We start from the raw sequence: 17,930 nt of genomic DNA on the forward strand, positions 1-17,930 counted from the left end.
TCGATGGTCTCATAGCACTGACGTTTTGGAAGATAACTTTCATTTTCTTTGCAAATGCCAGTTCTTATGTCGTAGTAGAAATTTGATTCTTTGATCTTTCTTTATTCAGGCACGAGGGGTGAATTCAGTCAAACTTAAGATTTTCATGCTGGCATATAAATGGTATTGGGCCGTCTTAGAGTAGAGTAGAAGGAATTCGGCGCAAAACTTAAGGCTGAAGGAAAAATAGAAGATGGAGGAATCACAATGCGCCATAAGAGAGCTTTAGCATATATCAAGACGATGTTTTATTATGATCATATTCCGAACTTGAGGATGGTATAGGATGTTAACCGCCGGCTCAGCATGAGGTCTACATAGCAGTATCCAATCCCAAGGCAGCCAGTTGTACGTACCGGATTGACCCCGATGGCAATCCGGTACGTATTCGGCAAGGGCTGCCGCCTCAGTTTACAACACACTGCTACAACAACAAAAACAAAAAAAAAATGGCTGTGGAACAATAAATCAGCAGTGCCTATGAACTTTCGGCCGAACAAAATACGCATACGTCAGCCGACATTGCCGAAATTTGTTGCAATGAGTTATAGTTATCCCCTCGACATCCTTCATTAGTAAGATCCAGATGGGACCAAATTTGTATACAGTTGCCATACAGACCGGTCTTCTGATCCAATCAAAGAGACATTTATTACGCATGATCCAGATCGTCTCACATTTGGATATAGCTGCCATAGAGACCGATCTGCCGATTAATGGTGTTTGCGCATAAAAGCAGTGTTTGTTACACGACTTCGATCAAATTTGGGGTAGTGATTGGTATTGCACTTGAAATTGAAATGCTATTGGAATTGACCTTCGGTTGGTGTCCGTTATTCTTTGGCTCGTTTTCATTGCCAAAATCCTACGAATAAGGAAAAATCTTAAATTTTGGACAAACTTTTTTTTCAGTGTAGGGGGTATGCACGGCCATACATTCATTCTTCACTTTTATTGAAAGTTATTTAAAAAAATCAACTAAAATTCACGATTTGGTTTTAAACATAAGTAACCCACCAAGCTATACGGCTTGAATACCTTTAGCTTAAGTTTCAAAATAAATTCGTTTAGCTTGAGACCTATGGTATGAAGTAAATTAAAAAATATCTTTTCAAAAATCAGCTTTTCCTCTTGGCAACTAGATTAATAGAATGTGCAAAACATATAGCAAATCACATAAAGAAAAACATAGATATTGCAAAATAAAAATACACTCAACAAAATTATTGTGCAGGTGTTAAAAACAAAGAAAATTAAAAAAAAAACAAAACTTAAAAACTAGGGTACAATGAAAAAAAAAACATAGTTTGGATTAAATACATATTAGTCTAATACAAGAAAAAACTAGCAGTAAAATGGTTAATTTACTTGTTTTTCAACATTAAAATTAGCTTCGTTTTTAGTTGACAGTTCACAGATAGAACAGAAATTCGTTAAAATAGTTAATAGCTCATACATAGATAAGTTTAGTTAAATAGTTTTTTGTTGTTGTTATTGTAATCAAGACGGTGGAAGTGGAGATTGTGGTGGTGTTGGTGGTGGTTGTGCAAGTGGTAGTGGTTCTACTGAGGATATTTGTGCTTGAAGTGTTACAGGTAGACTAGTTTGTGGCAATTCTGGCGGGGTAACAATTGTATTGCAAGAACTAGAACTATTACTATCACCGCCAATGACAGTTTCAAGTTCATCACCATATTTATAGTTGCCATCGTACGATTTTGCCTCACTGTAATCACTGTGAAGGGTAGTTGGAATATGGTTATTATTTATGTAAATTAATTGAAGAACACAGTTGTAAGTGTTTTGTTTTTTTAAGATTTCGTTTTTATTTTATTTTTTAGACTAGGCCCTTAACATGGACGTTTTGATGACAAAAACATGGATTTATTTTTATTTTTTTAAATAACTTTACTAACTATACACACAACAAATATTTATTCTAAGAGATTTACACATTTACATATGTGATTTACTAGACTGGGATGGCTCATGTAAAAAAACATACATGTTTTTTTTTTTGTTTTCATTATTCTAGTGTATAGATAATCGCAAGATATAACTTAGAAAATAATTGAGCAATATTCGCTAAAAGGGGTTGTAATTGAATTTAAATGAAAAATTTATCTGCATCTTGACATTAAGTCCTGGAAAAATACACAATCGAGTAACGCGTTTAAGTTATTCAAAATCAACACCAGCTCTTAAAATGTAACCGTTCATTTTTTTGTGACGTATGAACAATTTCATTAGAATTATATATTAATATCACTCATACGCATGAACATACCTCATCTTAATATTCGATTGTGAGACCAAAACTGATGTAATTGATAAAGAATTTACTATTTACAGAACAACACTTATTTCAATAATTAGTATTGGTTCCTTTGAAGAAGGGTTAGTAATTTTTGGCTCTGCAAAGCAGGTTTTGCAGGCCACATAGTGGCCTGCATTTTTTTTGTTACCTCAAAAAAAGATAGCAACTTGCAGAGGTCCTTATTCGAATTTTTTACTCTATTAGCAAAAAAAAAATGTTCTCCTTTATAGCTTGGGGCAGTCTAATGGCTATACCCCAATAGAAGACAAAAAGCAACAGACCAAGAATATATTTGACGAGCGCCTAGAGAGAATATTGAGATTAAAGTAGTCAATTTGTAATCATGACTCAAATTGGCTCGAAGGCTACCCATTGCCCACTCCATTGGCAATACCGCGAAAAGCTTACCTCAAGAAACCCATGGCATTGCCAGGAGTGCTGAAATTCTATTGAAGCCAACAATGCGGCATAGAAAAAACCCTGTAATCAGAATTGAGCAACACGTTTATGTTATTCAAAATCAACAACAGCCCTTAATATGGTAACCACACTTTCTGTGTTGTTTAAAAACATTCAGTAGTTCATAATCAAACTTTTTTGTGATCACAAAGAAAATTTTATTACATTTTTTGAAAACAGGCAAAATTACCTTAAATTTGAGTCTTGACGAAGAGCAGAGGCCTGTAGATGCGTTTAAACATGCGTTAGACCAGTAAACTATCATTGTAGAAAAAATGGTTTGATAAGACAGAGACCACTGTGGCGCAGATGTAAGCATAAACATATGACGCCGAACGCTGTCATAGTCGGACATGCTAGGCCTAAATCCCGGCGTAAAGATCAGAAAAATTTTCATCGATGGTTATACCCTTACACGAAAAAAAATTCGCAAAAAACTTTCAATTAAAAATGTAATTGATAGTAAAATCGTTTTTAATAATAAAATTAATTGATTCAATAATTTTTTAATTGAATATGAACTTCTTTTCAATTACAGTCATAATTGAAATTTCTACCATTATCAATTAAAATATTAATTGATTCATGAAATGATTTAATTAAATCTCAAGTTCATGTTCCAGGAGGTAAACATCTGTGTACCAAATATAGAAATTATGTGAAACTTCAAAAAATTTCAATAATTTTTAATTGGACCAATTAAAAAATAATTTGAAAATTTCCAAAATTTCAATTTTGTTTTTAATCGGATTAATTAAAAAATTTAATGAAAATTGCAACAATTTCAATTATTTTAATTGAATATCCAAGAGTGTTTAATGACTTTTTTTTTTCAATTGCTTTTTCAAAGACGGTTATTGTTATTATCATTTTCGTGATTACAGCAGTTTCAATTAAAAAATTAATCGCATCAACTAATTTTGTGATAGAAACCGATTTTGATATTTTTGCTGTGTACTTATGCTGGTGTCGCTGTGCGGCACTGCGTTTGGACCTGGCATAAAAAAGGAGGCTCCTTACTATTGAGCTTAAACTTGAATCGGACTGCACTCATTGATATGAGAGAAGTATACCCTGTCTTCTAATAGAATGTAAATGGAATATTTAGTCAGACGAGAAAAAATGGACTCCCTAATTATAACAACCACTGCCAATTATATACGGAACCTCATTTGCGAATATGGATTGAGTTTCTGAAGATAAAAGAGTACAAGGCCAATATAAGCGCCTCACAGAAAAGTCTATAGCGTGGGAGGGTGTGCATAAAACACAGGAAAATAAGTCGTTGTATTGCAGCTGTTATGATGCTAGACATAAATTTGGCTGTGCATTTGTGGTAGGTCGAAGACTTAATACACAAATTTACCCTGTTAGATGAAAGACTAGCCACAATTCGTTGAAAGCCAAATTCGGTCTCATATCGGCCATTGGCTGAAGACAACAGATCAAAGCATATACTCTACGAGAGCCTAGAGAAAACATATGGCTGTTGCCCGAACCGTGACATTAAAATCGTTCTAAGCAGGCTGTGGAGTCGAGTTTTGAGGCCGGAGTCGGCCGACTCCCACGGACTCTTGAGCCGAAGTAGGACTTTGGTTCGGAATTGAGCACGCTTGCCCCGACTCCGACTCCGGCTTAATACTCCGACTCCGAATTAAACTTCCACCCGGGGTCGAGTGCTAGAATCCGCAGACCTGAGGGGATAGGACGGGAGAATATCTTTGGAGGGACGGAAGAATATCTTTGAGAGACTAGCCACATTACATTAAAAAGTGAAATCCGGCAGATCAAGCATATGTTCTATAAGCGCCTAGAATATACAGTGGGACAGATATTTCTACATACCTTTTCGTAAATGTCAGCTTCGTAAACTGACAGTCACATAATGAGAATATGATATAACCTAATAAATTTTAGCTAATTATGAGAGTGGTGACAATTGAGAACAGTTTTAGCAACATTCGATATATGGCGGAAAAACTTTTTCGTATAAACATTTCGTTGTCTAAACCGCATTTTTTGAGTGGAGTATGTAGACTTTTCTGTGCCACTGTATATGACAGTTGCCCATGACATTACAATCGTTTCAAAAGGGGATAGTAGGGCAGAATATCTTTGGCATGCACAGCAGCAAACAAAGACAATCAAATATGGTGGATGATGCGAACTTTATGTTCGATCAACGAACATATTCGTTAAGTGTTCGGATTTATTGAAATCGCTACAGGATATAATGGCAGTGTCGAGAGGCAAGACTTATTGTTGTTCTCCCTTGTCGACAACTACCATCACCAAACAGTCCTTGGTGATATTAGCAAAGGTTCTTGGACCCATATTACTCCAAGAGACCGCAGTCTTTTGATGAGGCGTTTGGTGTATCTCCGAGCTTATTTAAGGAAGCATCTCTCCTCATTGGTGAGAGATTTTAGCATCATTCGCACCAGGCCTCTCAATGAATCTATGAATGATTCTCATTTTATTATTCCAAACCCTCAAAAAGAGTTGGTTTCAAATCCTGGCGAGAACATCAAGAAAAGCTTTCAGAGCTAGTTATCGAATCCTAATACTTATGCGACATTACAATCCTTGAAAAACTACTCCCCAACGAGGTGACGACACGCATACAGCATGTTGGGTGTTGCCGAGAAGGCCAATGGCCTAGACTAATAGCTTCGATTTTGTCCTTAAGACTCGAACCAGGTGTCCGCTTCAAAAGCCCCTGCTAACCAGTCGTCTGTCGGTTAGTGGAGCCTGGAGCAGCCACTCCACCATTCGAGATCTCAGTAGCAGACAACATACTACGGCTTGATACCACCATCGCAGTTGTTGGGTCTATGGAGTCCATTCTAAGCCAATTCCCGGGCTCTAATTCTGCCGCCACGCTGGGAACAGACGCTATATGCAGCTATGTTTGAGCGACTTCCAATTTTTTCTAAATAACGACCTATTTCGAGTTGCAGAATATTCTTGCGGAGCGAAATAACAAAACGTTCACTCGACAAATCACATCTCAATGAGGCTGAGTATGGATGAGAGGGATTCCTGTCTTGCAAGAGAAACAAAAGCCCACCAAATCAGGCTTTTGAAAATATTACCCATCTAAACTGTTCCATCTAACTGAGGCATCCATAAAGGAACAAATCAATGCCTGTATTATATGCTTGGGTACGTATGATTTATTTTAATTTTTTGATTTCAATTAATATCACTTATACGCTGATTAATCAATGTAGCTGGATATTGGTACCTTGGGACGAATGATGAATTTCATTTTTTTAATTTCATTATTATCACTTATACGTCGAAATGCAAAAAAAATCCTTCTTCAAGAAACAAATTTAAATTCATGGTATTTTCTAATATTTTTACATGTTCTATGCTCAATTATTTTCTATGATTTTTTAAGTGCTCTATACATATATGTATGTGTATACACGTAATATCTCTGTACAACATCAAAATATGAAAAAAGATATATGTATTCAGGTTTGAGTTGCATTTGATTGAGGTTATGTAGGTGGTTCTTTTTAAAGTTTGTGTTTTTGTTTCTCTTTCAAATGTTTAATAGTATACTAACATTTCCAACGGTATCAGCTTTTGGATTTAATTGTACAAAATGTAGAGATAAAAAGGTGATCGAAAAATAGGTTCCTGATTTTTTTTTCTCCTTCTGGCTTAAACTTTTTTTTTTGTCTATTTTGCACTCTCTTGGTATGCTCATGTGTTACGAGTAGTTGTAGATAATTTCCTATTTAAGTAACTATAGGTGTGTATGTGTTTTGGGCGCATGTGTTTTGTGACAGTGTGTGTGCGTATGATGGGCTCTCATTTCCATTGCCTGTGTCAGGCATGTCATTTCATGTATGTCTGTATCTATGAATTAGTCATCATTTGTGTTGGTTAAATTTCAGAACTCCTTGACGGGACTACAGGGCATGTAGGGAGGACTTCGTGTGGTGGTTGTTGCTGTTGTAGGCGTTGAACATGTCGGTGAATTTTCATTGGTTGTAGTCGCAGTAGTTGTGCAAGTTGTTGGAGTTGTATTCGTTGTCGTTGTTGTTGTTGTCGTCGTCGTTGTTGTTGTTGTGTTTGAAGTTGTCATGCCCATAGTTGCATTGTGGTAAGCATAATCATAGTTATTATCTATGATATTGGTAGGCGTGGTGGTTGTATTAGTAGTAGTGGGCGAGGAATCATTGGAAGTACTGACAAATTTGCCCAAAAGCAAGGGACTTATGTTAATTATTTTACTGGGCCTGCGTCCGGTTACCAAAAGGCTGCAGTTCATATAGTCACATTGTATATAGACACAATGGTGATGGACAAAGGTTTGTAGGAATATCAAAGTGCCATGGAGATAGATAGAGGGGGGTTTAAGTAGGATGGTGAGTGAGAAAAGGCGCACACATTACACACCGCACGCACCGTTGCACAATTTTTTGTATAACACATACACACACAGAAATTGTTAGGTAATTTTTTTTTTTTATTATCACAGTTTTTATTTTTCAAAAAACAAAAACCAAAGTTAAGAGTTTTGCATTAACCCAAAGGAAGGCACAAAGAAATAACGATAAAAAAAGAGAAAAATGGAAAGTATATATATATATTAACGTAAGGACATTTATTTATCAAAAGGAGTCTGGAGTTTATTTGAAGTAAGTTAAGAAAACAAGGCAATTATTATTTTTCAAAAACCAAAAAGAAAAAAAGGTATTCATTTTCATTACCAACAAAAAAAAAATATATAGGAAATCTAAATAAATGTCAATTTGGTGTAGACATTATATTGTAGGAAGTGTCTTGTAAGGTTGGTGTTGAATAAAATTAAAACAAATCCAAAGTAGATAAAAAGTTTTATTAAAAAAATGTAAATAAAATCATATTCATGGTCATACGTAGTAGTGTATGTGGTTTTTTTAGGCATATTTCATTTATTCAGACTAGAAGATTTTGACTTAATAATAATTTCATTGTAGCGTGTGATTGTTTGTAATCTATATTTAAAATATGTTGCATATAAAAATTTGAGTAATCTTAAAACCGGCATACTTTTGTAAGAAAAAAGCATAGAAATCCTTTAATGACCTATAATAATATATTCTAACAGCAACCTCATGCCCCGTGCACAGTGGGTTAAATAAATTAATAATATTAATACAATAATATATAAAATTAATTTTTTTAAAGCAATACGCTTTATTTTAAGAAAAAAAAATTGGAGAGACAAATTTTAAGGAAATTTTTCTCATGAATCACTTTTTTTAAATTTTTTGATTTACAAATAAATTTTCTATAAGTAATACAATAAAATAAATAACATGAAATGTTTCCAAAAGGCTAAACTGCAAGAAAGGTAGTATTTTGAAAAAATTTTCAGGAAAACTTTCTCATGGAAAATTTCTACAAATTCTCCTTTACAGTAAACATTTTCTCAAAAAAAAAACAAAAACTAGGAAATTTTATCTAAAAAAAAATTTCTTCTGAAGAAAATTTTCTAGAAATTTGCTCTAAGAAAACATTTTCATTAAACATTTTTTAAAGCAATTATCCATGAACGACAAAATTCCCATACAATTTTTTCTAAAAAATTTTCAAAATTTTCTTTAATAATAGAAAATTTTTACAGAATTTTCGCTAAAGACGACAGTTTCCAAACATTTCCATGCAATTTTCACTATACGGCTAGTACTATGTTCAATTTTCACATTTGAAAACACATGTTTTTCGCGATTTCTGTTTTGAAACACCACAATAATCTCAACGATAACACAATGTTATTAAAATTGTTTCATGAATAAAATCAGCAAGTATTTTTTTGCTTCAAAATCTATTACCCAAAAAAAAAGTGATCACGAAAAATTTTCTCGAAAAGCCAACATAGTGCCAGTGTTAGGATGGAAGATCAACGTGCGGCATCAAAGTGGGCTATCGAAAGTGGCCTAGGCGTAAATTCGTCTAAGTCGGAAGTTGTCTTTTCACCAGGAGATACAAGTTACAAACAGTGGCACACGTCTGAATTGTATGCAGAAAAAGCAAACTACCTGGGCGATTTTCTGGACAGGAAATTGAAGTGAAAATCAAACATTTTGGAAAAGGCAGGAAAAGCAACTCTTGCCCTACACACCAGGAAAAATTGGGAGGTAAACATTGGGCCACATGTCATGCAATGGATGCATACTACAGTTGTCAGACATATAATGCTGTATTGTGATGTGGTCTAGTGAACGGCGATTCAAATGTCCGCCATATGTCGAATTTAATACTACACCTAATGCCTCTCGAATTTGTGCCTAGACAGATTACTGCGACCACTGCTGAGAGGCTAAGGGTACTTTCTCTTTGGCCATGCGGTGGCTAAGGACATTGTGATATTCTTGATGCAGTGCAAGATGTTCCAGACAGTGCGGGTTACACATTTTGATAAAAAGTACTACATCACTTTTCCTTCTTGAATATATTATCTCTGGAAATAGAGGTTATAAAGCCTTTCATACAAAAGTATGAAGGATGCCAATGTACATCACCAGATATGGGGAAGTTCTGATTTCACCGAGAAGGTGCTTGTCGAATGTATTATAAGCTGCAATTTGGCGATTTGTAATATCCCCATTAATCAACCTTTATTACCAGGAACAGGCAGGAGGTATTATGTATTACCTTTTTATTGTAAGATATAAGCGTAAGAATATGCGACTGGAAAATGTTAAATGACTACAGCTTCTCTGATCATCGTTACATTAGTTTCAGCCTTGGAGAAAATACTGCAGAAGTGGTCCCTCGGCTAAACAGAAGAAAGGCGGATTAGGATAAATTTCGGCACAAATTTTGGACGTCTATCCCATCTAGACCAGAAAATGAAGTGGAAACTGCACAAGATATAGACATAATGGTCAAGCGGATCACGAAGACCCCGAATGACTCGCTTAGTGCCAAAGCCAAGGGGCAAACAGCGAACGCCATGGTGGACCCCAGAGCTGGTTGGTCTAAGGATGGACTGCTCTTCAACAGGGCGAAAGCCACAAGAGAACCACACGATTGAGCTAAGAAAATATAAGGGCGAGCAGAGAAAGGCTCAGAACAAATCCTGGATGGAATACTGCAGCTCAGTGGAGGATTCATCAGAGGCCTCTAGGCTAAGGAAAATTCTGTCCTCGAGACCTATATTCAGGAGTCAGAGAATGCATGGACAGTGTCTAGTGAGGAAACACTAGAACTAATCGTTGATACACATTTCCCGAGAAATTCTCCAACGAACAATGTGGCGCTAGAAGAGGTTGTTACTGATATGCATTCGTCGGAGGTTATTTGGGAAATTGTGTCTGAGCCGAAAATCCTTTGGCCGATAAGAAGTTTCGACTCCTTCAAGTCGCCAGACCCTGATGATGTACCACAGGTTGTATTACAAGCTGTGTCCAATAGACTGGTTCCTTGGCTTAGGGAGTTATACTCTGCTTGTGTCTACATGTGGGATGGAGGGACACAAAGGTCATTTTCATTCCGAAAGCAGGAAAACCTTTCCCCACGTAGGCGAAAGAATTTCGTCCTATTAGTTTATCATCCTTAATGCTGAAGACTCTTGAGAGGTTGGTAGAAATAATCTTAGGGCAAATATCCCTGGAGATCGCCTGTCTCGGCAGCAGCATGCATATCGTAAGGGCAAATCCACTGAAGCCGTCCTTCACGACCTAGTCGGCTACATAGAGGGTTCCCTGGCTGTCCAGGAATATACAAAATTCTGTTCTGTTCCTGATAGAATCGATTAGAACAACGATATCCCTGGTAATAGAAGTAACATAGACTTCTAAACTGATGGTTCCAAACTAGACGACCAGGTGGGCTTTCGTGTGTACTCTTAAGATCTGGAACTGGTCATAACGAGAAGGTTATTCGATCACTGCAGTGTGTATCAAGCGAAGATCCTTGCAATTAAGGGGGTGGTGGAATGGCTGTGATATATTGTCGTAACGACGATTGGCATAAATATCTTCTAAGACAGCCATCAAATCCCCGGAGAACGTATTTCTCCACCCTCCACTGTCGCAGATCACTGAACGTATTTCTCCGCCCTCAGCCATCTCTCAACGAGATGGCTGAACAGTTGAAAATTCATCAGTTCTGGGTGCCAGGCCACAGAGATATCCCAGGGAATTGTAGAGCAGACGAGCTTGTGAGACTGAAACTACCTTACACATTCCAGGTGAACCGGTATCTGTTGGAATGCCTCTAGCTAAATTTAAGCTAAGTCTTCAGAATCTGGCCCGAAGGGCGACCAATGGTAGACAGTCACAAAGTGGGAGTTGTAAATACTCCAAAATTATGTGACCCAATTCAGTCTTGAAGAGGTCTACCGCTTTGCTGTCGCTGGCTAGAACAAACTTTCCTGTCATTGTGTCCGTCATGGCAGGTCACTGTCTGATTGGATAACAAGCTGACAGACAGAAAGTTGCAGTAACGCCTTCTGCAGAAGCTGTGAGGACGTCAAGCAAGAGGAGTCTAAAGACAATCTGCTGTACTTGTGTTCCGGTTGTTTGAGAACTTGTCTGAAGTAGCAGAAGTGAACATTCGCATGTTTATGGACCTTTTAAAGCCATATTGATGGTATAATGATAGGCACTGGAAGTTTTTTCCTTCTGCTGTTCCTATGGTATTACAATGGAGGAAGACCACTTAAACCTTACCTAACCTACGTCACCATGACATGGTTACCAAGTAATGAGTAGAATTGTGTACTCAAAGAAGGTGTTAATATCACCATTTCATTTCAAAGTTTTTCGAGATCTTAAGTCTCTGAATTCTATTCCTCTAATGGCCAATCTATTGTATAATCCGCAATGATTCTGCATTTTCCGGCCGTAGGAAAAATAACTTGGCCTCTGGCTCCTTAATGTATATAGCGCAACATTACAATGGAAGAAGACCACTTAAACGTTAGTTAACCTACATCACCATGACATGGAAACCAAGTGATGAGTATAATTATATACTTAAAGAAGGTGTTAATATCACCATTTCACTTCAAAGCCCTTCGTGATCCTAAGTCTCTGATTGCTTTTCCTCTAATGGCCAAACTACAATCCGTAAAGATGTTCACACTCGAATTGACATTGCATTATCTGACTCATTCTGCATTTTCCTTAATGTAGACGTTCAGACGGATTTATGTTGAGACTTCTAGGTCTTTCCCATTCGAATGCAATCTCCAAGACCATTTCATTCTTCTGCAAAGCTTATTCCTCCTTTTCCACAAAAATATATCAGCGTCATCGCATAGCAGAGAGATCAAATGCCTCTTCAGTGAGGATCCGTAGCAGGACTTTCTTGGTGTTTGCCCATAGGAGTGGCTATAAAATTCTCCACGGTGGTGTGGCCTAAAACCCGCTCCCACATATTCTAATACACTTACATAATCCGCTGCGATGTCAATGCGCACCCCTAGTGTCTACATGCGCACCCCTAGTGTCGAAAGGTACTTGTACCCTATGCAGCATCTCGTGCAGGGCGGTCACCGCCAATCGCTCTTTGACGTAGGCATGGTTGCTGTCACCAAGAAATTCTCCAACCTTGCATGGTGTCCATTTATGGTTTTGGCTATAAGGTCCATATGGTTTGGTGCCGCCAAACTCGCCTTGACGGGTTTGGGTATGAAAACTTCCTATGCCTTGTGCCAGGTCTTCGGAGTATATCCGAATACTAGGCACGTGTGAATGTAACAGCTAAATGGGGTGCTCACTAGACCATCTTCTTCCATTAGATCCCAGGGACCTAAACGATTGCAAGTTGTTCAAAGCTACCTCTATCATGGTGTTAGTAATAAAGTTAAAAAAAAACAAAAAGTTTCTTTGCCTCTGCTCTTACAAAATTAAAAAAAAAAAAATTATATATTGTATAAGTTGTAATATTATCCGAAAACTTAGTGTATTGTCCCACTGTGCACTGGCTTTCAGTTTTATGAAATTGTGGTAGATATTAAATTTTTAAAATTTTTATTCGCATGCTAAGCCACCAATCATAAAAAAATACAAGGAAATTCTGCATTCATTTGCGTATGTGAATGACTGGAACTGATTAGGACACCGTGGCGTATGAAAAATACCATTTTGATGTAAATAAAATTTGTGTTGCTCATACGACATGGTGGCATCATGTTATGCCACTTGCATGTATGGTTTATCATAACTGTATGTAAGATAATTTTGTTCCTAACTCATAGTGGTTAATTTTTGGTATTTGTATTTTATTTTAAAAATTACTTGGAATATAGAGTGTGTGTGTGTGTGTGCATAGTTTTTCAAGCTATTATATCTCTGTGTTTGAATGTAAATGTGTATGGCATGATGTTCGTAGATATATTAAAATCAGACATTTTCACAAATGATTTGCTTCTCAGACAGTTTATTACTCACAAGCAATTCAAAAGAAAGTTTGAATAAATAAGTTGCCAAGTTGATGTTTATAATGTGAAGGATTTAAGACGGATTCCTATGACAAATCATTGCAACGCATCTTTGCAATGATCATATTTGGCATTGGAAAAGGAGGATGAAATTGGTACACGAAGTAAAACGCAAACTGACTTATGTTTTGAAAAAGGTCAATAAATAATTAACAATTTAAAAAAAAAATTAACAAATTTTCGTTGACCGATTTTGATGGTCATTGACAAACATAATAAATATTGGGTTGCCCAAAAAGTAATTGCGGATTTTTTATATAGTCGGCGTTGACAAATTTTTTCACAGCTTGTGACTCTGTAATTGCATTTTTTCTTCTGTCAGTTATCAGCTGTTACTTTTAGCTTGCTTTAGAAAAAAAGTGTAAAAAAGTATATTTGATTAAAGTTCATTCTAAGTTCTATAAAAATTCATTTATTCTTTTAAAAAATCCGCAATTACTTTTTGGGCAACCAATAGTTTCAGCCTTGGAGAAAATACTGCAGAAATGGTCCCTCGGCTAAACAGAAGAAAGGCGGATTGGGATGAATTTCGACACAAATTCTGCACATCTATCCCTTCAAAACCAGAAAAGTAAGTGGCAAATGTGGAGGATATAGACATAATGGTCATGGCGGATCATGAAGGCCCTGAATGACACGCTTGTGTCGGCATGTGCTAGTGCCAAGCCAAGGGTAAACAGCGACCGCCATGGTGGTTGGTCTAAGGAAGGACTGCAGAAAACTCTTCAACAGAGCAAAAGCCACAAGATCACCACACGATTGAGACATCTGTAAGGCTGAGCTCAGAAAATATAAAGGCGAGCTGAGAAAGCCTCAGAAGGCTCCTGGGTAGAATTCTGCAGCTCTGTGTGTCCCGCACTAGCAGTCAGAAGGAGTTCCACTTAAGATTCTCATTTTTTTGAGAACCTGTCTGATTTAGCGGATCCAGTCCTGTCCTGATCCTGTGTGGCTTTCTGTAGCGCCGTATCCTCTAGACCTATTACGGTGGGGTAGATTCAGAAGTCAGAGAATGTATGGACAATGTCTAGTGAGGAAACACTAGAACTACTCGTTGATACATATTTCCCGGAAAATTCTCTAATGGACAACATGGCGCCAGCAGATGTTGTCACTGGTAGGCATTCAACGGAGGTTGTTAGGGAAATTGTATCTGAGCCGAAAATTCTTTGGACGATAAAAAGATTCGACTGCTTTAAGTCGCCAGGTCCTGATGATGTATCGCCGGTTGAATTACAAGCTGGGTCTGACAGACTGGTTCCTTAGCTTACGGAGCTATATCCCCTTTTTGTATCAGCATTTCATATAAACCTGTAGCATGGAGGGACACAAAGGTAATTTTCATTCCACCTCCAGGAAAACCTTAACACACGAAGGCGAACGGTTTTCGCTGCTGAAGAACTTTGAGAGGTTGATAGAAACATTTTTTAGGGCAAAGATCCCTAGAGATCTCTTGTCTCGGCAGCAGCATGCATATAGTAAGGGCAAGTCCACTGAAACGGACCTTCACGACCTAGCCCGTACATAGAGGGTTCTCTCGCTGTCATGGAGTGTCAATTTAGTTTCCTGTCCAAAATCACACCTAAGTATTTGACCTTGTCAGATATGGAAATCGTCTTATTGAGAAAATGTGATGCGTTAAATTGGCCGAAGAAGAAGAAGAAGAAAAAATCGAAGAAGAAGAGACTATAAAACTATAGACTACAGAATCTCTGTGTGGGTGTTCAGCACTGGCAATCAGAAGGAACTTTACTTTAGGTTCTCATTTCTTTGAGAGCCTGTCTGATGTATAAATTCGCAGATGTATAAATTCGCAAGTTGTTGGGCTTTTTAAAGCGGTTCAACTGTAGGAACTAGAAGGCACCTTCCTTCTTCTGTTCCTGTGGTATCACAATGGACGAAAACGTCTGAGTGGGTCTGATGTTAGACTTGTTTAGGAATATCTAATTCCCGATTTATTCCTTCTATTTTCAAAAGACCTGATTTTGATTATTGTAGGCACCTTATATGAATCTTCAGCTGAGGGCTGTCTTATGATTCAAGTCACACAAAAATTAACTCTTATGGAGGAAATAAGCGATATTTATAGAAAATTTTCCGTTTATATAACAAAAAGTTCTTTATAATCCTTCTAGTAAAACATCAACTTGGCAACTATCCTTCAGACAAAACATGACAAAGAACACAATTGGAGAAGCCATGTTAAAACTTTCTAGTCAAAGAAACTTTCAAGGACATACACAATCGAATGGTAAACGTTAAAAAATTACAACGGACAAGATATAAGAAAAAACAGGACAGTATTACAAGTATTAACTTATTAAATAACTTAAGCTATTTAGCCTTTTACCAATAATAGAAAATAGCTTAAACCTATTAAGGATTAGAGATAAGTTAATGTTGTTGTGTTAGAGGTTAATTTAATGAGTTGTTTTTATTTTCAAGCTGTTTTAGGTTAATAACTTTAGTCTTCGGTATAAAGCATTTTGTAACATGTAATCAAAAGCAAAATAACTTAACTCACTTATTTGGTAAATAAGAAAGAAAATAACTTTAGGCAAATAACAGAGAGAGAGGGCGAGCGGTTTTGTTAAATAGGCTTTGAATATGAGAATTATGATTCAATGCTGAGCTAGACTACCAGAATTTAAATAAAAAAAAAATAATTTTGAAGAAAAAAAATAACCTTTAACCCCAAATAAGATATTTTTTGCTATCAACCAAAACATGCATATAAAAGTATGGATAAAACGAATTGAATATTTAAAAATTATATATATTTGGTTTTAAGGACAAAGACTTTTATAGAGAGCTTATTATAGAATAAAACCATTCTCAATGTTAGAAAAAATAAGAATTTTTACAAAAGACTCACCCGCTTAATTCTAGCATAGAACCACGACGCACATTACGACGATGGCTGGCGGTAACAGGGAAGGGTCCTGCATGACCCGAATCACCAATGCCCGCTGAGCCTGAGCCCGATGAAATCGATTGCGAGCGCTTGTCCAAACGTGGATTATAGGGCATTGAAGGCACAACCACCATTTGGCTGAGGGCAGCAGCCAAGGCAGGATCAGAGCCCCGAGCCGAGGTACCATCAGTGCCATCCACAGTCATAATGCTGCCGCCTGCACCACCTCTGGAACCGGAACTTTCACGACGGAACAGACCTATGACGGACTTGGGCTGTTTAGGTTTGTTTATACCACCTGGTGTTTTTTTTTTTGAAATTTGTGTGCATGTGTGTGTGTGTTTTTTTTTTCAAAATTGGCGGAAAGGTTTTGGTGTAGTTTCAAGTGATTTTTTTTTTTTTTGTATTGGCATGGAAATCATTTTCATATCGTGCAACAAGTTGTGTTTTAAGAAATTCAAACAAATATATGAAGTTTGGTGTTGGTGGTGTAGTGGTTTAGGGTGTAGCGAGAATTGTTTGGTGGGTGTTTTTTGGTTTTTTTGTTTTTTTAGACAGGTGCCACAGGTTATTCAAACAAACACATTCACATCATAGCATTAGAACGATTGATTGGATTAGATTTTGTTTCCAAAATAGTGTTCGAGTTTATATTTCATAGAATCAAAGAGAGAAGAAAGATATAGAATGAGAAATAAAGGGTAAGCAAGAGTAGTAGAAGTCGTTAAGTTTAGTCCCCAGAGGACCAACGTTTTTTCGATAGAAATTAGGAATAAGTTTTTGTTTTGTGGTATATTGTTTAATTTTTTGTTGTTGTTCCATACAATGAAAGGAAGAAAAAAAAATCATTTCCATTTAGAAAACAATTACATAAAAAAAAATAATCCTTATACATTTGCATAATTTACTTTTAATAAAAAATCAAAAAAAAAATATTAAATTTTTTAAATTTTCTTTTTAATTATTATCTATTTATTTGTTTTTGTAATTTTAAGAAAATTATACAAAAATGTTTTCTGTATGGGATATATGCAATATATCAACCAAGGAAAGGGGACATACATTTTGAAAAACATCACACCTTAAGGAGATACGTTAATGTTTTTATTTACACCTGTATTGTGGCTGTATATTTAAAAAAAAAAAAATTTCATCTTTGTGTTGTTTAATATGAAACACATCACACTATACATCTATGACAACAGCCTCCTAGACTACATTGTGTGTACAAATTTAATTAAAAAAATTCTAAAATTTTTTTTTACATTTTCTCACATTATTTAAGGCACTAAATCGAATGCTCTTAACCTCTTTAATTGATAATATATAGGACAAATACAAGTTTTTACTGCAAAACTCTGAGCTCTGATTTGTGTTGGAGCCAAGCCGGAAATAAGATCAACCACAGATTATAGTTCGGTACATAGAAACAAGTAAAAGCGTGCTAAGTTCGGCCGGACCGAATCTTTTATACCCTCCACCATGGATCCCATTTGTCGAGTTCTTTTCCCGGCATCTCTTCTTAGGCAAAAAAAAAAAAAGGAATTAAGCCAAGATTTGCTCTGCTATTAGAGCGATATCAAGATATGGTCCGGTTTGGACCACAATTAAATTATATGTTGGAGACCTGTGTAAGATGTCAGCCAATTCAAATAAGAATTGCGCCCTTTGGGGGCTCAAGAAGTAAAATAGAGAGATCGATTTATATGGGAGCTGTATCGGGCTATAGACCGATTCAGACCATAATA

The 17,930-nt window shown here is 36.5% G+C and overlaps 1 protein-coding gene across 14 annotated transcripts in view; it reads right to left on the reverse strand.

Annotated features, from left to right (window-relative positions):
- LOC106081447 (sodium/hydrogen exchanger 3) overlaps positions 1-17,930 on the reverse strand; it is a 275,612-nt gene that overhangs the window by 32,523 nt on the left and 225,159 nt on the right. For 8 of the 14 annotated variants that reach the window (XM_013243386.2, XM_013243387.2, XM_013243389.2 and 5 more), the window contains one exon: positions 16,144-16,480. In XM_013243386.2, coding sequence (XP_013098840.2) covers positions 16,144-16,480 — 337 coding nt within the window. Of the gene's footprint in view, positions 1-1,470; positions 1,775-6,493; positions 7,093-16,143; positions 16,481-17,930 lie in introns of those variants that run through there. The other 6 variants (XM_059364876.1, XM_059364878.1, XM_013243390.2 and 3 more) reach the window with 5 other exon arrangements.

This window comes from Stomoxys calcitrans, chromosome 3 (genome assembly GCF_963082655.1).
Source record: "Stomoxys calcitrans chromosome 3, idStoCalc2.1, whole genome shotgun sequence".
Lineage (NCBI taxonomy): Eukaryota > Metazoa > Arthropoda > Insecta > Diptera > Muscidae > Stomoxys > Stomoxys calcitrans.